This window comes from Anticarsia gemmatalis, chromosome 11 (assembly GCF_050436995.1).
Source record: "Anticarsia gemmatalis isolate Benzon Research Colony breed Stoneville strain chromosome 11, ilAntGemm2 primary, whole genome shotgun sequence".
Classification (NCBI taxonomy): Eukaryota; Metazoa; Arthropoda; class Insecta; order Lepidoptera; family Erebidae; genus Anticarsia; species Anticarsia gemmatalis.
This window is the reverse complement of record NC_134755.1, coordinates 6,206,168-6,230,413: the sequence shown is the minus strand read 5'-3', so window position 1 is coordinate 6,230,413 and position 24,246 is coordinate 6,206,168. Positions and strand designations below refer to the sequence as shown.

General features: G+C 34.7%; 1 protein-coding gene across 3 annotated transcripts in view; it reads right to left on the bottom strand.

Moving 5' to 3' along the window:
- Positions 1–6,258: 6,258 nt before the first annotated feature.
- Positions 6,259–24,246, bottom strand: part of LOC142976735 (lachesin-like) — a 115,302-nt gene continuing 97,314 nt past the window's right edge. For 2 of the 3 annotated variants that reach the window (XM_076120263.1, XM_076120261.1), the window contains exons 6-9: positions 9,336–9,467; positions 8,389–8,514; positions 7,929–8,108; positions 6,259–7,417 (exon numbers count right to left, since the gene is read on the bottom strand). In XM_076120263.1, the coding sequence (XP_075976378.1) occupies positions 7,224–7,417; positions 7,929–8,108; positions 8,389–8,514; positions 9,336–9,467 (632 nt within the window). In that variant the 3' untranslated portion in view covers positions 6,259–7,223. The remainder of the gene's footprint in view (positions 7,418–7,928; positions 8,109–8,388; positions 8,515–9,335; positions 9,468–24,246) is intronic. The other variant, XM_076120262.1, reaches the window with a different exon arrangement.

Sequence of the window (24,246 nt, the reverse complement as noted above, 5' to 3'; positions counted from 1 at the left end):
AGATTATTGTTTAACTCTCAATAGTATCTTGCTATTATTTCGAAATGAATAAGTATTTTTTGTTGCAATGTCACTTTTCAAAACCAATTATCAAACGTGGCAATGCTGCCAGCATTCTAGGAACGTTCCCGGTGGACAGCGATGTGTAGGAGTACTACGACGCGTAGCGCGCTTTCCATTTATATTTTTTATCCATTTGTATATATATAGTAGTTTAATTTTAGTTTTATAAATGTTGCAAATAATATATATTGTAAATATTCTTTTAGTCAAATATAATAAATATGTTCTCTTTGGTAGTAACATAATAAAACGGGAATTATTTAAAACACTAACACTAAAACAATTTCAAATTCTATGGAATTAAAATCCTATAAATAATATCATAAGTCTTTTCAATACAGTTGGGCAAAAGCACATTTTCTGTAAACGTTTTTATATAGAACAGGAGTGCGTTGGGTCAAATGGAACGGGCAATAAATCTGTTAAAGTGACAGTGTAGGAGCGATAACACGCGATCGCTGGTGTGTGTATTTGATAATGGCTTGACACCTGCTGTTGAAACCGCAAAAATGTATGTACGTACCCATTCCGATCACTCTGAATATTCACTGAAATTCACTTAGTGAGCAGTCATATTCAAATTCAGTTAGCTTTTTATATAATACGTTACAGATCTATTTGCCCTTTCAATCCATTCAGTTCGAATTCAAATTTTAAAAGTTTCTTTTCAAATGTACTGAAAGTAGACTATATTATTCATCATCGCTGAGATTTTAGTTTCTGTACTCTTATATAACTTCGCTAGTTTACGGCTAACTTGTCTGAGACCGCTTTTTGCTTCTAAACTTTCTTGGTTTTAAAAATATTCTCGCTATATTTCCCCTACCAATTGAATTCACTTATCAATCTCATTTTATATTTATGCAATTAAACTATAACGTGTTTTGAAAAGTTAGTCCATTTTGAAACTACTTGCCATATTAAGCACTAGGTTATTTAAGATATTTCAGTCACATACCGGCAAGGTACAAAGACTTCAATAACATTTATTTTAAAACACTCCATAGCTGGCAGTCGAATTGACTAATCCGAATGCGGAGCGTTCACGGCCATTCCGTAAAGTACCTATGTCTACTTTCACGTAAGTTAACACGCCTTTACCAATAGCACCCACTTCAACATTTACCTTTCAGCTTTCCAGAACGTTCAGGTCCTATCAAATCCTAAAAAAATACAAAACACATTTGCTACAATTGAAGCTAGATTTGCTACAATCGGTTCTCTTGTTCCTTAGATTCATTCTCTCCGGAATGAATGAAAGTATAGCACTGATTGAACGACATAGACAAAAGACTTGCATTATCCTGTAAGTGGCGTGATCCGCTGAATGCCTATTCGGATCTCTTTATATCGGGAGACTATCGAAGTACGCCGATTTTTCACGAACGTGGGATAGGATCGTATAAAACAGTCACGTATTTTTTAGTGTCAGTGGCTTCGCTAGGACTCGATCCTCAACAATATCATAACCAGGCTAAAGAACATCGTGAGAGGGCCCCCGTACATCGGCTTATTGAATTTCTCAGTGAAAAGGGTTCACTGACTGTAAATTCTTAGTTTCATTGCGACTTTCCTTGTAATCGACTTTTTTATTATCCTCTCAAAAGACAAATTTACATGAAAATTGCTTTGTTGGCATTCAGGTCCTTACGTGCTACGTCGGTAAATATGTATTCTTGCTTATAACACACACAAAAGACATTTTAAATTGTTTTAAAAGCTTTTTCATCTTAAGCAAAGTCATTCTGTAGTTAGTTAAGTGTACGTCAGACTAGAACGTCGGACCATTTTTCTGTGCATTAAGAAAAAGAAAACCAATTACAACTTCGCTCGTAACGACTTCCAAAAAATATATCCAGTATATTCCACAAATGCATCACCCGCTTAAGCAAATCGAATTAATGTGGACCGAACAGTTAAACCATGGGAGTCGTTAAACGAATTTCGTTGAAATCGCTACAAACTGGAGCGACGAGGAGAATTTTCTAGAACTTTGTTTTGTTCTAACGGAAGTAATTGATTTTAATTCCACTGGCAGTACGTTGAAACGCAACCGAGCGTTAATGAAAAATAATTTTCTCATCTGAAGTTGCAAGTTAAAGAGTAAAGCGAACTGTGTTGCCTGCTGGCCGGCGCACTAGCTTACAGAAATATCGTCCATTAAAAATTCTCTTTTACTAAAGGAATATAATAGACTTGTAAATGAGCATTTTCTTGGCAATTTGTCACTGTACAACTACGATGCCCCTGCACTTTCATACTTGGTGTTCTTGTTGATAAAATCAGCCATCTCGCGAACGGTAGGTATATACGTAGGTACGTACTTTAATAATTTGTAAAAAAAAAAATCTGTGTATTATATACATTTAAGGCCTGTAGATCACTTATGCATAAGGATTGATTGATTTGAAGGTAATCATAACATACGGAAACTAAGCAACTTCTAATATCATCTATTTTGGGTAGGCTTAACTGCATCGTTGTAGAATTTAATACTTTTGCACTCAACGTATCGAAGACTTCAATAATACGTAAATACAGAATACAAGATCTCATTAGGTCTTCAGGTCTCCGAAATAGATTGATGAGTCCGTTTGACGTCGTCATTAGGTCTCGGACTGAGCCGGCGTTTTTCCTGCCCATCGCTTGGCCTGGATAATTGGACCGAATGTTTTCGTCCGTTCGTCCTAATGACTGGCACTTTTGTTTACCAACGGGACACGCCGGGCTTTTATTGAGCCGTTTGCGTTTAGCCCCCGAACAATTGGTGACTGGTTTTATACTTTTTTAACTTTTAAGTCTAAATAATGTTTGAGGTTTTTTATTGAATCGTTAAATCAGGGTAACTGTTGTTTCGGAAAAGTTATTGTTTCGTATTTTTAATGCAGCGATGGGCTTATGTAATTGGTGTGCTTTCAACATTAGATAACGCACTAAAGCTTCCTCTTTTTTTGTTTTATCTGATAAGAGATACTGAATTTTTACCAACAAAAGAGTCTAAGATCTAAATCCGCTAAACTATTCTTAGTCTAAGTAAATTTCAATATCGCTGATAGATACTCCGAGTGGATCGAAAATTCGTACAATATGTAGTACGCGAGGAAAGCATGTAAAAAGGATCTCCATCCTCGACTGCGCCAATCTAAGTAATTGAGCCATACTAAAATATGTACACATCTATTTATACTTAGGTGTTTTTGCGTGGGGTCGCGTGGGAGCTCGCTATCGATATATTTCGCTGTCCATCGATGCGTCACTTCGGCGAGACCGATAGATTGATCACCACGCTGAATGACGTCCTCATTCCGGCCCGTTGTACCCTGGGTCCAGCTACGTTTTATATACTTACGAATGTGAATATTTAAACCTTGTTCTTTGTATTATTTATATTTGCGAAAAAAAAAAACAATTTAAGGGTCTGCGATAACGTTTATAAAGTAAAAAAATACTTCCCTTCTATATGTTAAGTAAAGCATACGCTACAAATCTCTCCAATAAAAGGGGTTCCGACCGATTTCAGTCGCGTTAGTGAATTAGCTTCCTCTGTGCTACATGAATACAGAGCAGTTTTTTCATTGAAACGTCGATGTTAACATAAAGGTAGCTTATTTATTTCCTATTTCTAAGAATGCTTTAACTTTATAACATATCATATATGTATTTAACAGATTTGTTTTATTGGTATAACCATGTCTAGAGACTGGCATTCATACTACTTAGATTTTTATATCTATATAATTATCGTAATAATTTAGATGTGGGATAAGTTTTTTCGTTTGTAATTGTAAATAAACGAAATCGGTTTTGTTTAAGATCAAGATAACGCTAGTACCTACAGTTTGTTTTTATTCCGTCGTGACGCCCGCTCTCGCCATTCATCTGGATTTTAAGATTATTTCTGATGTTTATTGTTTGGTTTGTAAATTGCGAGTGACAAAAAGGCTCGATCTCGTTTGCCTACAAACAACGGAGACAAGCTGCTACAGAACATTGAGCTATAAAAGTCCGCTTACCTACCTAACATAGGTTTTGTTTGAATGGCTTTTGTGAAAAATTTCTCGTCGACCGCTAACGTTTCGTATGACGTGGTAAATCCCATTCTAGTGCAGAGGCGTCGCTTGCGGCACAACTGTCAGGAGCGTTTTCAAAGAATTATTGTCGCATGACAGCATTGGCCGCGCGGACGAATGTAACAAAATGCCGCAAATCACAATGGCCGCGTTTGTTTATCAGCGGTTTATGGGATTTATTGGTTACTATACAAACGATCGTGACTTTGCGCAGTTTTGTGAATATTTATCGATTCCTTGCAGCTCGCAGAGAAATGTTATGAGGAATGCAACAGTGTGGGAAGTTTCTACGAGGAATGAATACAAACTGCTCTAAAACAATGTCTGTCGAATCGTGTTTATTGGCTAAAACAAATAAATTCCTTTAATCCCACGAAAGCTTTCGTCGATTCTGAAAATTGTTCCGGTCCGATTGGAGCAGTTACTCTAAAAGTTCCGTATATTAAGTCACGTTGTTGGTAGCTATCAGCATCGGAGCGCACATAAGCACGCCGACGGGCTGCCTATGACATTATTAAACTCAGGCGCATGTCTGCTCGAGTGACGCTAAAAAACTACGTGACCGCGTTGCACAATTGAAGTTCCCTCTGAAAAATCGTCCGTCCCAAAATTCAGAGCGTATCCTGAACGAATAAAGAAAAAAATAGCTGCCGAGTCCGCGGGCCACTCCGTGGAGCGTCCCGAATAAATTATGTTGATGAAACTTTTAGTTTGAGTGTTATACGCCCGCCCTGCCATTCGTTTTAATAATCATATGATATGAATTGGAAAACTACGTGATTAGCTGACATTGTGCTCGTGACATGTTCTAAACATAGAAGAATATGAGTAAGAAATATAAATAAGTAAAATGGTCCTTAAAAGCTAAAAGCGTATTTATACAAACTCGTTTTGCGGTAGTCTCTGATTTAATAAAGGATGAGTTAAATATAACTCATTGTGTGTACGTTTTCATGGAAATATACGTCAAAGATATTTTTCAATCCAAGGAAAAACAATAAATACAATCTTGAGAAATTTAATAAAGGCGAAGAGTCATGTAAGTCTTCAGCTCATGAAAATGGAGAAATGTTGGATTCAAGCTGTTCAGAGAAGCACTAAACATGTTTATTGAATATGAAAAGTGATTTAAAGAGGCCGCATATCCGCGGTACGGCATCTTAAAATTCACATATACTGCGACTGTATCGTAAAGTGGGTATTTGACGGTGGCAGCTTGCATCAACGTATCGCGACGAGATAAACGAACGGCCAGTAAAGTTCACGTCGAATAAAATGATTAACTTTATACGACCGTTTCACGGTTATTAAACCCGCCCATCGCCGCCGCTCCCACTGAAATGAAACTGGAGACGCATTAATTCAAGTGCAACACGAAAAATGCATTAGCGGCCCGGATCGACCATTCGTCATTGTCCTGCAATATCTCGTTTGGGTTAGCTCGATGGTTTACAACGAAATTGACTTGAAATGTGTATGAAGTGATTTCAATATTATCTCTATGAATATTGTACCGAATACATAAATAAATATAAATATTTTTGTTTTTACCGGTTATTACCGGTAACTGGTATTTTTAATAACTTCATAAACACACTTTTTATAGACGTACCTACTTAATGCCTGAGGCAAGGAACACTTCAGCGACCCAAGTCATAGAGAAATTATATTAATTGCGAGAATACGAGTATTGACGTAAATAATTGTTTTAAGATTAATTCCCACATAATAATAATAAAACTACTATTTTATTTTCAGTCAAACAAAGGGTAGTTAAACAAAAATTTGGAACTCTTGATGCGTTGGTTTTATGTGAGATATTAAACTACGTCTTCAGAATGACCAAGCGAATTTAAATAAAATAAAATGAGTAATTCCTACCAGCACAGTTTAACAATAGCTTATTTAAAATAAACTTGCTAGAAAAAAATAGTAAAGCACCAACTTTAAGACATTTAAAGGTATCCTAAAAGTTCTAGCCTCGATTGTGTAGTGTCAAGGAAGAGTGCCGTTCAGACTATATTTATTTCACAGTTAATTTTAAGATCTATAAATACCTTATCCAAACATTTTTTGGTTCAATGATGCAACATTATTACATGGTGTATAAAAATCATCAAATCGATAGGGTTTCATAAGGACATTTATTTCAATATTATATTTCATAAATTACACATTTATTGTCAAAGTCAACGTAACGTTAGCACAAGATTTTGAGATAAGTTCGAAACAATAATGAATATCGATCAATAATTTGAAATGTTTCTAACAATATAATCTAGTCGCTTATATCGTAAACTTATTCTAATCAGTTAAATACAATAATAGATTATTACATTACATTTTATTTAAGATCTGGCTATTACAGTTGATCCTATCTTATCATACTATTGAACCTCAATATGTAGGTACTTTCAGAATTACTTCAGATTCATATATTATACAATGTTAATCATATTATCGTAGAGGTTAATGTAAAACGATTTAATTATTCCTTGAATAAATAAAACTCACTCAGGTAATTGCAACAAAATATTTGAATTGAATTCAGAAATGCACGGCTATAATATCAAATATTAGCATTGAAATAAAAACAAATTGTCACGATCGCTTTGCATCCAAACAATTTTCAACTAAAATGTACATACCAATATTTCGACTGTTCATTAAATATTTACTGGAAATATTCATGAAATCAACATGTAACTGATATCAATAAATCGGTTCTAAACGAATTTACCATTTTGAAAGAACATTAGCACTACAATAATTCACTTCACAAACTGTCATGGAATATTTAATTCTCCAATATTCGGTTCATTTACAAAATAGCACTCAAATTAAATAAGGATTATTTATTCGTCTGAAATTATGGGAGCGATTTGTTTTAGCTTTGACTTACATCGTTCTCATCTATATTTTGTAGATTTGACAAAGATTTATTCGTAATTAAATATTTGATTGTTAATTGGTACACCGTTTTCCTCAATATAGAACATGGAATTATTATTAAGAGTCCGATAACACTGTCAAAGACGCAGGTATGGTTTTGTGAATAAGATGTTATAGATTGCGAATGTTTGTAAGTATTTAGAAGGTATGTATGTATCGTATGACGGTGAGAAGTAGGGCGTAGAGCTGCGGTGGTAGATGTTGTGTGAGGAAATATTGCGCGTGTGACGCCGCTGGGCGCATGCGCGTTGGTAGGTTGCGCGCGCGCTGCCACGCCGCACCCGACACCATTGGCTCCTCAGCGCCGAAGCCATTCATGCTCAGCTCTACACCTATAGACACATAATTTAATTAGTTTATTAGTGGTTTGAATTTGTGAGTCATAATTTTATAATGTTATCAGTTTGGAACACTACAAAACTTACTACTTGAATCAAGAAGTTTATAATACTTATAGTGCACAGTTGAAAATTAAGTTTAAAGCAAGATTGTACAAAATTGTTCGAATAAGTAAAAATATGTGGGATCTACGGTCTTGCTACGCCGTAGCAAGTCCAGCGTAGCAGGTAATGTACTGCCTAGCCTTCATGTTTTATGGGCGCAAAGATAAAAGACGGACATAGTTAGAATATGCAAACATCACTCTATTTTTAATATCCGAGTTGAAAAAGCAAGATTTATTGTCTTTTAAATTGTTTAATGCCTACATTAAATGTTAAACTAAAACAAACATAAAATTATTGGTGTTTAGATAATATAAGTTTCCGTCTATAACACTGATCCGCATACTAAACTAGCGAGGCAGCTCTCTAAGACACACATATAATGACATCGGCCACTTACTATGCAAACTGACTTGGCTCTCCATCTTTCCTAGCGCATTGACAGAGGCGCACACATAAGTTCCGCAGTCTCCGGGCGCGAGAGACTTTATCGTCAAGTTTATCCACAGTGAATACTCGTTTATTACGGATTCTGATACACGTAGCTTCGGATCCTCCGATAATTTGTCGCTTAATAGCGCTGTAAAGAAACATTACGTTAGTTCCAACTTGCAAACCGTTCAATTGAAACGTACTTTGCTCTTTAACTGTGGAAATAAAATAACGAAACAATTTTATCGCTAAAAGAGTTTCCATTTAGTCTTAAGATTAATATAGATGAAGAAGAAAATAAGATGCCTTTCCGACCATTTAATATTTACTTAGCATTTCGTAAAGTGACAACTAAATAACCTGAGAGACATGGATTACAACTTAAGATAAGTAAGCTTTTAAGGAATAATGAAAATTGGAATAATTACAGTTACCGTCGCCCCTGTACCAGGAGTTCATGGCCTTGGGAGAGGCTTCGATGTGGCACTGCAGCTCTACGTCACTGCCGAGTGGCGCTCCTACTAACTGATTGGACACCTTCACCTGGGGTATGACTGTATAACAAAAACAAATTTTAAAATTTCTTTAACGTTTTTAATCGACGTATCAAAATATTTCCTTCGTTATACTCTTTGGAACGAGCAAAAAAGAGGATATTTTTTTCGAACCTTTTAAGTTTTAAGATAGTTTTAACTTATACCTATTTATATAGGTTTATTTTGGACAAATTCAGCTGCAGTGCGCCATTCATCACCTCTCTGTATGTATATTACAAGCAATATTTTTATACCCTCTTATAAATTATACATCGCCTTCAGTAGTGATAAATTACGGCTTTTATCCACATCGCCATTACACTTTCCTACTTTAAAATCGGATGGAGCTGCATAAAATGAACAAGATAGTTATGTAATTATTAGTATTTGAGTATATCTCATTTTATATGATTTGATCTCATTTCATATGGTTTCATATCAATTCTATGTTGTATTCAGAATTCATTTTGGTTTTATTTCCTTTGATACGAAGAATTTAATTATTGTGATTGTGTTTTTATGTACCTAATGCATATAAATATGATGAATATAAATAATCGAACAGCAAGAAATCTGAAACTAGGTATTTTAAATATTATTCGTATTTCTTATTATTATAATGCTTTTGTTGTGTAGTTTTGATATTGAAAACGTCATAGCGCATTTTCCAACCCGAAAGGAAGTTCGTATATTTAGGTTCGAAATAATAGTTCAAATTTCGTTACTCTACCAAAATTTTTCTTTTTATTTGCAAATCACAGTCAACACCTTAGTAGGAGGTGTCTCTATATTGACATAAGACAGTTTAATTCCCAAATACATCGACAACATTGACTTACAATGCACTTCCACGTGATACCGTCGACTCACAGTGGGCGGGACGCCGTTGCTAGCGATGCAGTAGTACGCGCCCATGTCCGTCCGCTGAACGTGCGCCAGCTCTAAGGTCTCACCCCGGAACATGTCCACCACTGGAACAAAACAGGCCGTTAATTAATCTTGAAGTTACAAACGTCTTGTTACAAGGTGCCGAATGCTGAGTTTCTATAGCGCAATTCTATACAGTCGGTACTGTCGAGTGTCGAGTTTGACATTTGAATTGTACTGCCAAAATAGTTCTTACGAAGCCCGGTAGAGGCGCTACACAGATTTTCGTGTGACATTTCTCGATAGCTAGCCTGTTGTCGGTAGTTGATAGTTGTAAAGAATCGAGGTACTTGTCTTCTATCTTAGGCTTAGATAATCAGGATATCTCCAGAATAGACCGCCACATACAGACGTTACGTCCTCAGTTAAACATAGCTGGAAGGTCTATTCTTAGTGAAAACATCAAGATGAGCTGTTAAAAGAAACCAGTTTCATAACGAAGGAAATCTTTGAGGTTACGTTCAAAAATACACACGCCGTCTATATTTACTTGTTCCTAGAAATTATACCACGTGATTGATATATTAATATGTTATCTCGGTATTTTAAAGCAATTCACTTTGACGTGAAATGTACTAACAAAGTATATTTTACTTGCCGCGTCTTAATAATTTTGTATGATAAAATATTGCAAGAATCCTCATGATATACGGTAAAATTTAAGAGTAAACCAAATGAAATCGACTTCAACCGGTCTTAGTAATTTCGAACACAAGCAGTGTAGTAATAGCAATTCTCCTAGGAACAGTCTAGAAAAGCTTCCCTGCAATGTAATAGTTTTAGGTGCTTGTCTGAGATTTAATGCGATAGATTCAATTTCCGTCTTGTAGCGTTCCCACTTTTGTAATTCTGATTGTGTTTTAGAACACTCGTTGAAAAAACCACTTGAAATCCTCACATACGTTTTACTTACAAGGAATACCTTTTTTATTGGTAAAAGTTTCACGACTTCATAAAAAATACACATTGTAAAGTACCCTAGCACTTGAAAAGAGTATTTTATTTCGTTACAGTAAACAAATTCAGGATTCTTACATTTAATAATAAATAACGTAATCAATGCGAAAGGTTAAAACACGCCTACAAAAATAAACCACACGTGAGAATATTTTATGCGCTAAAAGGCTTTTAGGATTGCTGATAGGGATCTACAGAGGAATTCACTTATACAGATTTATTTTAAGAAAATAGGAAACATCAGCGCCGTACTTGTTTACAAACAGAATAAAACCCTTAAACTGATTTATTTATTAGTCTTTTAGTAGTTTATTTGCCATAAAATATTCAAGATTAATTTATTTCTTTAAAATTTTTGTAACATTGCATTTATTTACAACGTAATAAGTGTTGTCTATTTTAAATAGATCTACTAAAAAATATTAAAAACAACTGCAGTGCCCATAAGCAAACAAAATTTACATTAATTTTAGGTAAGAACGTTTGTATATTAAAAACAAGAGTCGCTAGCGATTGAAAGCGAGTAAAGTTACAAATTTAAAAAATAAAAACGAATTCTCTTTAGCAAACGGAGTCGCTATGAAAGCAAAACTATGCAGACCTTTGATGATGAGCCTACCATGACATGCATATAAAAAGTGACCAAGTTTTTTTATGACATCGCTTTTGGACAGTAATTAGGCACTTTTAGCTAGCTTGCCGTTTGCGAAAAGGGGAATGCTTATTTCGTGTTTTCTTTATTAACTTTGTACGAGCATCACAGATTATGAAAACTGTAGTGCCTTTAACGATGTTAATAATGTGATAGCAATATAAATTTCCACGGAACTTTAATACACGAATAAATTAGGTCGAAGAGGCGTGGGCTCGTATTACGAGAGTATTTAATGTAATCTGAGCGTTATTTGTATGTGGTGTTTTCTTAACTTTATTCTCTCGGAATTCGGAGTCGTTCGAGCGCGAAAAAAATATTCCGGCGTTACTAGAGACGAGATGAAGCGTCAACGTGGAGAGCGGCATTTTCTCGTTTCACGGAAATATCGTCCATTCTGAAATCGCTTTTGAGTATAAAATCTTTTATTATGCGAACACGGTTCATTTAACGCGGCATTAAGTGAATTTGTCGAACATCGTATTTTAAAAATGAACGGGTAAAAGAGCTGTAAAATATGGACGTCGCGGGGGCGAGGAGGGGGAAATTACGAGTCGCTGCGGAGGTATTGTGCAAGTTCCTTTTAGCGCAGTTTACCGATAATTTATTAAGCTCCTGTTTATTGCGGCAACGACAATGTGCATACCCCTTTAAGTGTAGTGTGCACGGGCCATTACTCATTACTTTGTTCTAACATTTCTTGAAAGGAGTACAGTTTATTGCCTATCTTTACTTATAGCAGTGAAGTTAACATTATATTTCCTATAATTTGATTTGAAATATGTCTCTAGATATATTATTTATCATTGTAAGAGATGTCCAATGTCGTGTTCTGCGAACAGACTTGCTGTGCGGGAGATATTCTCAGAATTTCCGATGGAAAAACAAAATAATCACCATTTTTGAGAAAATCGTGAAATAAATCCAAAATTATAGTTTGCTTTCGCGACCACAATACGAACGACGTAAACATGTTAATAAAATTAATATTTTATAATTGAATACTTTTGTTGGTAGAATACTGCAAAATTAATTCGACAGTAATTAAATACCATTGTTAAAACAAAAGGCTATTCACTGAAAGCTTTGCGTTACAAAACATCATCGAATAAAATTTAATATCCCTATAAACAAACATAATTCCGGAAACTGCATTAATGTTTGTTGCAAGCATTACTTAAAAGTTAAAATGAAAATGCAGAATGTATTCGTTCGAAAACTAACTCGAAATGTTTCGTAGTTCAAAAACTATTTCGCTAATTCGCGGTGGACCAACAAGTCGGTGTAATTAAGAGATTGTAGAGCGAAAGCGGACAGTAACAGAGTATGCGTTATGTTAGGTGGTCGCGCGTCGGATCACAGCCATGAATTAGCCGCACTCGATGCGTGAAACTGGACATTAGCGCTCGCGCCACGATATTAATGACACCGGCCCATTTATTAGGCACACATCATCATTAACAGGTTCAAGAATAGAACGCTTTATCAGTACTAAAACGTGAATTTATATTTTCGTAGAGTGGTAACATACTTTATTAAGGTAAGTAGATTGTATACCCACATACATTTTTGACAGACTATTTTTAATGACAGATGCGCAAGAAAATAAAAAAAGAAAAAAAATTGACTTAACAAAAGTTAGCTTTTTTGATAGCCAAGTTTCAAATATAAGACGTACAAATACGAACCTATATTATTGATGAATATGAAAGTGACGTTGAATAAATAACGCGTGGGATGAGAATAATTGAACAATTATTTATATGTTTCATTCATTTTGTGGGTAGCGTAAGTACACGCTAATGGAATTGAATCATTTTTGTCATTTTTGTAAACTTAGACTTGGTCCTACTTCTTTGTATAATTCTCATGTTTTTGAAATTCATCTGTAAGTGACATTTTAATCCAAAAAGGAGCCCGCTTCTGTCGACTATAAAATTTCGAACGTGACCGAAATAAAAGTGTGGTAGTAACTCAAGCTTGTATTTAAAAACATCAGACGAGATAATGTCCATGATTGTTATTTTCAACCAAAATTCATTTTACTACATACTGTCGCAACTTATTATTAGCAGTGCTATATTACATTTAAATAGTATATTTTACCTGCATTTCCACTGAATTACTTAAGCGAAGACTAAAAAAAACTACATCAGTATTCAATCTTGTGGAAGTAGTTACTCATATTTTGAAGTTTTGTATAGTTGCGTCTTATAACTATATATTCCTTACTCTTGGTTCTAGAGCTTCTGGAAGTCTTAGCAAAAAAGTAATTAAAAATGTTTTCTATTAGAACATCAAAAAGGTCGTAAAGACGGACAATAAAAGTGCCATGTTAGTGCTTAGACGTGAGGCTTTATACAGGACAAATACATTGTGTGACAACACATTACTATAGCCCGATTCTCTACCACAACTATCGACAACCGGCTAGTTATTGAGAAATTTTGTATGAAAATCTGATCAGCGCCTCTAACGGGCGTCGCAGGAACTATTTGCATTAAATTTTTAGTGTGAAATTCTCGACACTTGTTAGTACCTACCGTCTATAGGGAATTGCGCTACTGTAGCCCGACTACCACTATCTAAAAATGTTATATGAAAATATCATCAGCGCCTCTAGCGGACATTGAGGAAACTATTTTTGCAGTAGTTTTATAATGTCAAACTCGATACTTGATGGTTCCAATTGTAGAGATTCGCGCTTCTGTTTCATCATAATAAAATGTTTTAATCATTGAACAACTGGTAAATAAACGAAGCCATCGGTTTATGGGGCCGAAATATCGACAGAAAAACATGGGTATGATCATAAACTGAATGAATTATGGTTTTTATTCTGATATAACTCATGGCATTTTAAGAGCCACATACGAATGCTTTTAGAGTCGATAATTGAGATATGGGTGTCAAATAGGCGTAACGCTTCGAGTTTTCTTTTAGGATAAAATTGTTTGTTAACTATTTAAGGAGACCAAGCAAGTATTTCTATAAAAAAAACTACTTCAGTAAATTCCTAGGATTCTGAGAATTGGTTTCTATGAATATGTATCTAATTTTGCTTGCACTTAACAAGATGTCAATAATACATAGCATTGAACTCTGTGACTGTGTGTCACTAGCTGTTATCCAAACCCACGGCTATGAAAGGGTATGGAAGCCCAAAAGTATAAACGCACAATTTTTATTCTAGTCTCGTTTTATTGCTAATTTTTATTTTCCATCCCGTATCAAATATCGTCAGCTATCATAAAGGCACTTAAGTATTATGGCCGCCGAGATCCGATCACTTGCCCTCCAATGATATTAGCATGAAATGTCTATGAACGTTTCCCTTTGACCAACAATGAAAATTTAATGTATTCCGGCTTATCTTGTAAAATATCGTTTTATATGAACATTTAGATTATTTAATCAATTTGTTCGTACATGATAATAAAGGAAAATGTGTCTTTTTGTTTGTTTTAGTATACAAGTGTTTCGAGTGAAATGAAAACTTTGGACGTGACTGTAAAAGGGAGCTCTTTCATGGATTTTGTGACATCAATTTTATGCTACTTGAATAATTTCGGTTAAACTGGAAGTTTCTTTATCTACTTGTGTTTATTTTATCTTTACTTACGTAGCAATTTTTTTGACCTATGCCTGTTCATAAAATAGCTTAGGTATTCTTTGATAGTCAATTTGAATAATGTTTAACTTAACATTATTTTATATCTCATACAGTTGTACATAATAGTACATGAACCACACTATAATTAGAATCACAATTCCTGCCTATTTTGGGCCACATTATGCAAATTTTTAATCTAAAATAGCTATTTACACGATGAATATGCATTATTCATCGCCGAAACAGTTATTTTTATAGGTTGAATTTATTTACAATTAAATGTATGTAAATGTAAACATAAGTCGTTTTCATGGCTCTTTTTATGCCCCCAACTAAAACTCCACTTTTGACAAATATATGGCGCAAGAATTCATTCAGTATTCCAATAAAAAAACAAAAATATATTCGAAGTCAAAACGTAAAATAGAGGAGTTTATTGTTTACTTCTAATTATCAAGAAAAAAACCTGGCAGCGACACATTAACGAGGGTTTTTGGCTAAAATATTTGGACGTGAACTAATAAGTAACAAGCAAACGACAACCGGCACGCGCGATCATCCAAGAAATAGTTCATGCAAGAAAGAAACAAGAATACATTTTCCATGAATTATAGAGACAACAATAACCTACATCATTAACGGCTTCAAACTTAATTAGGTAAGGGTCTCAATTAATATAACCGCTAGCTGCATTAACGCTTCCAAAACCAAAAGAGATTAAAGTGACAACTTAAAGCAGTTTCCGAATAACCTCTCGGATGAAGTGAAGACCGGCTATTAATAGCTGAGAATCTTGTAATCCGATGAAATATTGCGTCGGTTACGACGAAGCCTGTAGGCAGTTATATTAAACTGCGACCCATATCGACATTCATACGACCTTGAGCACTGAAACGTTGAATAAGTAGATAGTTATATAAATATTTAAGTTTTTAATAAATATGTTAATAGCATTTTGGTATTCATTCGACGTTTGTGCATAAAACATCCATCCCGGTAACCGAGACCTTACGCATAAAATAAATTATTGTTGGAAATCCGAGTGCGGGGCGCGATGTATCTGCGATGTTATCGTTCGGCTCTCACTCAGCCCTGGTTATGACATTATTAAACTACACCGTAAGGATCCTCTGACGCTAAAAAATACGTGACCGGTTTACACAATTTTTCCACGTTGAAAAATAGCCTTCCACAAATTTAAGACCGGTACTGACAGGCGCGAATAAATTATGTTAATGAACACTTTGGAAGCGCATTCGTTGATTCGGCCGATTGGGCCGGCGAGCTTTTTCTTTCATTTACATAATAACCGGGCGGCACGGCGGCGGTAGTGCCGTGGTTGCATGCAACTGTAACCGATATTTACTTGCAATATCGAACCGACGCTTGTGCAAACTCTTCCTTATAATAAACCTTAATGAAAGTCTCGCTTTATATTCTGTTTGTCACTTTGGAAAACGTAAAAGGCAATCAAGGAGCTAATATTATATTAGGATCATGACCCCTTTTTTACGTATAAAAAGGGAAAACATTTTCGTGTCGTTTTTATCGCGTGTATCGCGTTATTTTAATACTTTCAGACAAACGCCCACATTGTTAATAGAATTTGAGGATGATATGTAATTCGACGCTTATTCAGCCAGTACTGAGCCAATACATGACGAGAATATCAGCTCACAACCTTAATGTTTTATTTGATACTTTTAGGTTCACGTTTCAAGTTGGTTACATCTTCAAACTAACTTATTCTGCGAAATGTTTCCTGTCACGCGAACGCCGTAGGGATAGCTATTAGGTGTATTTCCAGCCATTCATTGACATTCATCACTGAAGTCATGAATAATAAACAACTGTATTGCGGCGTCCACCATTCAAACACATTACCGAAATAACTCAAGTACGCAAGTGTATTAACGCTACTTGTTGCACAAGCTAAGGTAAGTTTCGTGTACACCGCAAACTTAATTAAGACATCCCCCGGTTCATTTACTTTCATAAAGAAAGTAGGATAAAGAATAAAAGTGTTTGTTTACTTTATTTAAGCCCACGATAACGTGTTTGCGGGGCGGCTACTGCGATTATTTTGCATGAACTAAGTCCCCTAAATGCAACTTACATGCTAAATCCATTAGGCTTATGTTCGCATTCTACTCGGCGCGTGCAGGCCAGCAAAAATAACACTTTATTTACTAAGTAAATGCGTTCTAGAAAATTAAATTCTACCCGGACGGAACCCTATAGTTATTTTATAAGTATTTTCATAGCGCATGCACTCTATTACGTCTAATAGTTTTTATGATACAGTTATTTCGTAATATAGAAAGTCTTTGTAGAAAGGTTTTTACTCAATCGGGAGATGTTTTTATAATTTATTAAACTCGTCAAATTCATGGTCCAGCAAGTATCCGTGAACAGACTACTGAAAACGAGATTCACCAGACTTTTATTATGCAAGGTATACAAATATAACATTAATATTTAATTAAAATATTAACAGATGTAAAGGACCGTAAATCTTAATCCTACTTCTCTAGGTATAAGAGTTTACGCGCTGGCCTACATTGTAAGTTCTTAGTAAGTTTTGTTAACCAGAATTGTTAGCGTGGCTGACTTATAGAAACGCAAGTGCAACGCAATTTTGAGTAGGGGACCACCGTTTTACATCACTTTTTATTTAGTTTTAATTATTTTCCACCAAAAATAAATAAACATCTTGAATTGAACTGTTAAGTAAAACTGTTTATGCTTTTTGTAGAATTCGGAGAGACTCTAAATGAAAATTTAAACAACGAACCCGAGATTTGCGTCTATAAAAGTAAGTTTTAGTTCTATTTGGAAAGCTGTCTTAAATATTAGACTGGATAGTTATATTTTAGCGCTTATGTCTTCAATGCGAAGAACTTTTGCAGCTCTGAAGTGAGAAGTAAAGCCTTTTCTTATATAAATCTGCTTTACGAGAGTCCTTGAACAGCTCTCTAAAGTTAGAGTTTATGTACATTGACTGACGCCGACATTGATATCGCGTTTCATAAGCGCCACACTAGGACGGTGAGACATTCACTTAATCTTGTTCAGAACCTGATGCGGAATAAGGAACTAATTTAGGGAATCCTAAGGCGAGATGATTAAACGGTGTAACAGCATGTTAATAAGTCGCCGCGTGACAGACACCCACTAACTCACATATTAAACGTATGACCATGATTGGCGGAGCTCCATTATACCCGCATTATTACATTCCCGTCACGTTCAACGTACGCTTTTATCAAATAAATGTATACGATACATTCCTAATGTCACGTGATTCATCCAATTTGGGCTTGACAGGGTTTTGGTTTGACTCAGCTATTTTAGTCGCAAATTCAGCGCGAGTCTTTCAACCCTTCCGATCTTATTTATGTGCGTGAATCGGACAGGTTTATATAAATGTATTGTGATATTTTTAGTGAGCTCATAACAACAAACACAAGAATTCTTATAACGAACATTACAAAAGAATTTTAAAAAGTAATTAACGTGGTAAGATTTATAGATAGAAAGTCTATAGCTCTAAAAATAAAATACATTAGGCCATTCATTTTATTCAAGGTGATCGCGGTTTAAAATAAAGATCAAAAAACTTCAACAATATAACTTATTTCTATTCTATTTGCGTAAAGTTTTCATTTATATATTTTTTATACCCCGAGTAGTGGTCCTATACAAGCTGGTTACAGCAAAAAAAGAAATCGTAAAAAACGATAATTCATTATCTAAGTTGGCAAAAAAACTTCGCGAACTATTTTAAATCGTTGATATAGTGAAAAGCTTTCAAGGGTTGATCGATTTGGGGAGTTCAATTTTGCTTTGAAATAAAACCCGTCTGTTTTGGGTCAAATATACCAAAACCAGCTGTTTGCAGCTACCTTTGAAGAGGGTTAAACAAGGACGCAAATAGACAGGTAGACGGAAACCGTTTCCATATGCGAACCAATTTTACTCAACTACGGTGAAGCGAGGAAAGGATTGTAAATTGAACAGTTCTAGTGTTTGGAGGCATATAAGCATTCTATTGTTTATCAGAACGAACACTGAACGTATTTTACCGCTAAGATCAAATAAAAACAAAAACACATCAATATAGCTGACTTTTCCATGATATGGAAAGAACAATGACCTTATAATAACCAGAATTTTCCGCATGTATGAATTCGTATTCAGTAGCATCACTTCTATGTTTCAATGTTTCCTTAGTAACAAATTTTATCTCCCATCATAAATTATATTCGCAGAACTAAGTATCAAAAACTTGCAAAGACCCTCAACTGTAATTTTATATTTACTTTTTAATTCCCAGTTTCATTTGAATGAAAGAAACGTAATTAGAATCACACAAAACGGCAGTAGAAGGCAGCAAGAGGCTTTAATTAATAGTTTCAAACTCAAGTATAAAATTAGTATGCAAAATTAAAAAGCGTGTACAATATTTTAAAAGTCAACTGTGTAGGGTCTGAAGCGGATATTTCAGTTAATTCGTAAACTTCATACTACTCAGCTCGCTGCCACCGAGTTAAGACGTTAATTAAAACACTTTGCCCAACTTTTAGTACTGAATTTCTAAAGTACAGCAATCAACTTAATGGCTCAATCAAAGATCAAAACAACCCTATCACAATAAATATATAATTTCGTCCGTTTGTTCCATGCCAGATGCTATGGATTGCTCCGTATTGTTTTCGAAATTTTTGCCAATATTCGTTTGGCGTTATTTGTTTTCAATTGTTGATACTGTTACGTAAGTATTTAGTCGATACTTAATCGATTTGAGTTCAAAAGGGTCGTTGGACTTGGAAATTAGAAGATGTTTGATTGATAATGTAAAACTAAAAAATATGGGTGTTGTTAATTGAACTTTAATTGCTTGGTTATCGGTTATTGCAAATCGTTTGACAGCTTAAATTTACGATTTCATTGAATAAGTTCAGCACTATAGTGTTATCGCTATTATATTATTATATCTAAGTGATCAAAATGAAGCATTATTTTTATAATGACAGACCTGTAGGTAGCAAGTTAATCAAACATTATAAATAACGGCTCTATTTGCATAATAACGATACCCATTCCAAAGAATATCTCTCAAGTTATATTTTTCCTAATTTCCTCATTTAAGAAACGCTCATTTCTTTTTATACTTCATTCGTTCATCTACCTAATTAAGATTACGCTTATTTATTTGTTGAAAGAATAAAAGATATTCGGTCAATGGTACTTGATTTGGAGGGTGAAGATTCAACGCCAGAATTTTCTTCGAGGTCGAGTTATAACATGAAATACCTATAGAGGAAAGTACCGTCTAATTAATACGATTAATCTTGTTGGTCTTTTATTCACTTGCTTGTATCTTAGGTAGATTTTATGGTTCAAAGATGTACTGGGTTACGTAAATGAATTGGTTAGCGTTGAAAGGAATGTGGCTATTTTATAGTAGAAAAAAAAGGAACTTGGCGATTAAAGCCTAATATAATGATATCAAATAAAATTAATCTTTTCCATTCTCAATGTGAACTAACTTATGTGAAGTTTTTATAATAACAAAACATATGTTAGATGACACATAAGAATTAAGGGATTATAAATAGCGTTAAACTTAGCTTAAAAGCTGGCTTCATTTGTCATAACAATTAATTTACACGTATAGGCTTCTAAATATACTCGCAAAATCAGTTTCTTTTGATCGGTTACTTTGCGATATGTTGTCTGGTAAAGTATAAAAAAGCGCTAAAATAGAAAAAAAATCATCAATTGTTAAAACAAAAATATTAAAATAGTTCTCGTTTAACAGCTGATGGGATAAAATATAGTGTCATAAATGTGCACCATGCACATAAACAATGATTCAGTATGAGTAAATAGAGCAGCCTTATAACAAAGCGCACGTGTGCACTGCGTCACGGCTGGTTTTTAATATAAATTTAACGCCAGCACTAGTTATACGCCAACCCATTATTACTGCAACCACTATTCTCTATTTGTACTTGGTGAAGCTTACAGTGCCGGTCACGCCGAGGGATGTGACACCACGACGCGACATATTATCGATGTTTGCATTTTACTATGCAATTTCCATATTATTTTAACGCCATTGTATTTTACGGATTAAACAATAGCGGTTTTAATCGAATGACATTATTTGTTGACAGGATTTTGTTTTATGCATATTGGAATGAACGCAAAACCAAAAAACTGGTTATTTCGCGGATCCATCCTTGCTTTTAGCTGATTATTTTAAATGCGATGTGTTGAATGCTATCTACGAAGCAGTGCAATGAATCTTAATGTTCAAGTCTAAAGTGGACAAAGACTTTACAGTTGGTACATCTAGTGACGGCAGTCTGGCTGTTATCCGAATATCTACGAGCGCGTTACGGTAAGCCAAAAGCCTGAGAAATTGTGACAACTGGTCTAGCTTTAACTGCCGGTGTCCCCACTAGTTGGCTTGTGGGTCACATGGCAAGCACTCAACGTAAATACACGAAGGAAGCCGCCATTATATTGTACTTGAAACATCCCTGTATTTAAACTAGGATAGATAAGAAACTGTTTAGTATTCTACTGCGTTAAAATGCCAACATAAAATCATTTCTAAATACTTATTATGTCCGAAGTATTCAGTTATAATGTTGTTAAATGAAGCAAAATTAATTTATGGGACCGAGTATTGCGATGAATTTCCTAAAACTTAATTAACCGGAAAGTTCCTCCAACCAGCTGTATAAAAAAGACTAAGGAACTTATTTATAATGTGGTTTGGTTTAAACTGTTTTTTTTAGATCGAATTATATTCTAATATGATTGAAAAATGCCATGTTGACTCGCAAGTTTCAGAGTTTGAAACATATACAGAACTAAAATCGAAAATTGCACGAAGTTAAAAAAGTCTGAAACTAATATTTGAAATTATGCAGGTAAATGGAAAGAAACCTAAAAGATAAATTCAACTTTTGTAGTCATAAATTATAATACTTGATGAATAATATCCAGACTTTATTGACATTGAAACTCAATGTTCTTCAAGAAAAGGTTGCTTGTTTAGGTCCAGGTGTCTTGCGGTCAAAAGGTCTAGAATCCTATAGCCTTTTGCATGTACCGTTACTTAGTACTTACAAGGGTTAAATCTTTAAGTGCCCTTAGTAAGGGTAATCCGCCGCCTTTGGTCTCGAATGACCAGATCAGCGGTTTTTAAATGAAGCAGCAAATTAGGTAGAACTGAGATCAAATAGAGATAGTGATGGAAATTAAATAAGCGCACGGAGGTGTCGCTAAATTACCTGCTTTCCATTGATTTCAAACTTCGAGTTTAAGAACACGCTAGAAAAATAATAATGTGTAAGTCTTACACATTTTAAGTCATAACATAGTGTCATTCCAGTACCTAAATACTACCGGTTAACTTAAATATTGCCAATGTTATTCTAGTAATTCTAGTATCTCAATGCCCAAGTCAAAGTCTCGTCCATTCCCTACGGTCAAAGTAAATCCTCTATAAAGCTTATGGCAATATGCAGTAGACACCAATATTTACTGCAGATCGCCGCAAGCGATGGTCCGAGAGATATTGCAATAGTTTTTCCCGTTGATGATCGCAGCCTCGGGTCATAAGTTCACAGGTGGCTGCTGTCGACCGTCCTTCTCCAATAAATCCCTTACTCAGCTTACACACATTCAAGTACACAAAAACCAAATAATAAATCTAAAAGTTCATATATCAAACAATTTTACTTTTCACATTTCTCAGGCCTCATCGACGTAAAGAAATATAAAAACATCGACATTCAATTTTCCAGCTATGTTTAAACGGTTCAGCTGTCTTTAATAAATAGCGATATTTTTCTGTCTGTGGTAATAGAAGGCTGCGTCAGCTAACTTGCACATTATTCTCGCAATTATTGTCATGACTTTGTCTACCCTTTTATTATTTGCTTTGAAGACAAACAGTGGTTCTCGTAACGTTTGTAAGCATTATGAGAGGCTGCTATTATTAGTTTCTCCGTTTATTGCGTATCAATATTGGAACAAGGAGAAAAACTATTGAATGTATACACGTTTTTGTTTTATTGTCTCTGAAAAAACTAGAATGTTAGCATTTATTGTAGTGGGCAAAGGTTGTCATAAATTCGCTCATGTTTTATTAGGGGTAAGTAGGTCAAGAGATCCATCGTTGTGGGTCAGCAGTTTTGATGAGTGTGTTCTATTATTCTAGTTGAGAGATAATAATTGTACCCACCCACTGTTCTAGGTACAAACTAGTAAAAACGTCGTGGGAAATTTGCTCGGAGGCACAATTTTTGACTGGGAGCGGCATACCTACCCAGAACTATAAAAATAATTATAAACCAGGTCGTTTAGATCTTATCTTGAGATAATATGCCTCAAGATGAGATCTAAACAATTTAGTCCACGTCAGTACCTGAACATAAAACGCTTGTATGCCCGACGAAATTACACGAGGTGCGTAAGTAATAAACGTCGCAATTTTAAGACGAAACATTCTCTTAATGTACCCGCTGTAATAATCTTAGACGGCGGAAACGAATAATCGTTATACGCTAAACAGTTATCAAGTCGTGCAAGGGCTTTCAAAAAGTATTGACACTGAGCGTTAGCTACATTACGCGATTGAATTGTAATAGCTTGGTAAAACTTTTTCATTCGTATTTACGTATTTTTTTGGTGATAGTGGCTTGTGTAAAAGCCTGTTTAGGAGTAATGAAATAAGTGATAGAAAGAATCGATAAAAGAAAATTGCGAAAACTTGTATGTCTTTAGAATGTGTATTTACACGTGCTAAGTCACTATATATATAAACTTTAAGTGCACTTAAGCGACAGAATAAACGTATATTTACTGTGTTACTTTTTTGTAAGTTTAAGGTTGAAAGCTTTATATAACTACGCTCAAAATGAACTATAAACATGTCATAAATTTATGTTTTCTTTTATATTATTTCTAGTGGTTAGTGCCATCCCTTAATAAGTCCGTTTCGCAGCATTTAAAACTTAACGGAGAGATTATAACCTAATTCAGATGAATGGTTAAAGAGGTGGCCTAGTGTCGGGTCCTACTAGCTAATATCTCCACCGTTCTAACTCCCCTGCCAAGTCGTGCTTGCCAAGTGGATAATAATTTTGGCAATACACTTCTACCGCCATTAATCATTGTAGTCCATCGAGGAGGTTTATTTTCAACTGAACGTACAACGACTTTTTATGTAGTTCAACTGAACTTACATGCGTATTTGAATTTTAGAGCAATTTATTTACAAAAAAGATTCTTTTGTAGAAAACAATTGATTTGATAAATACATACATATTTTAACTTATTTGCGATACAGGAATTTAATGCCTATAATGGCAATCTAATTTAAATTTGACATATTAATATGGCAAAATTCCTTTAACATCAGTCGTTTAATTAACCTGTTATAATATTTACCCCAAACATTTTTTTTCTTTACATCACTTATTTATGATTGTTTATGCAAACTGAAACTAGAAAACACAAATAGTTTTCTTCCCTCTATTTTACAGGTTCATGGAAAGCTTTTCTTCAGAATTTTAAG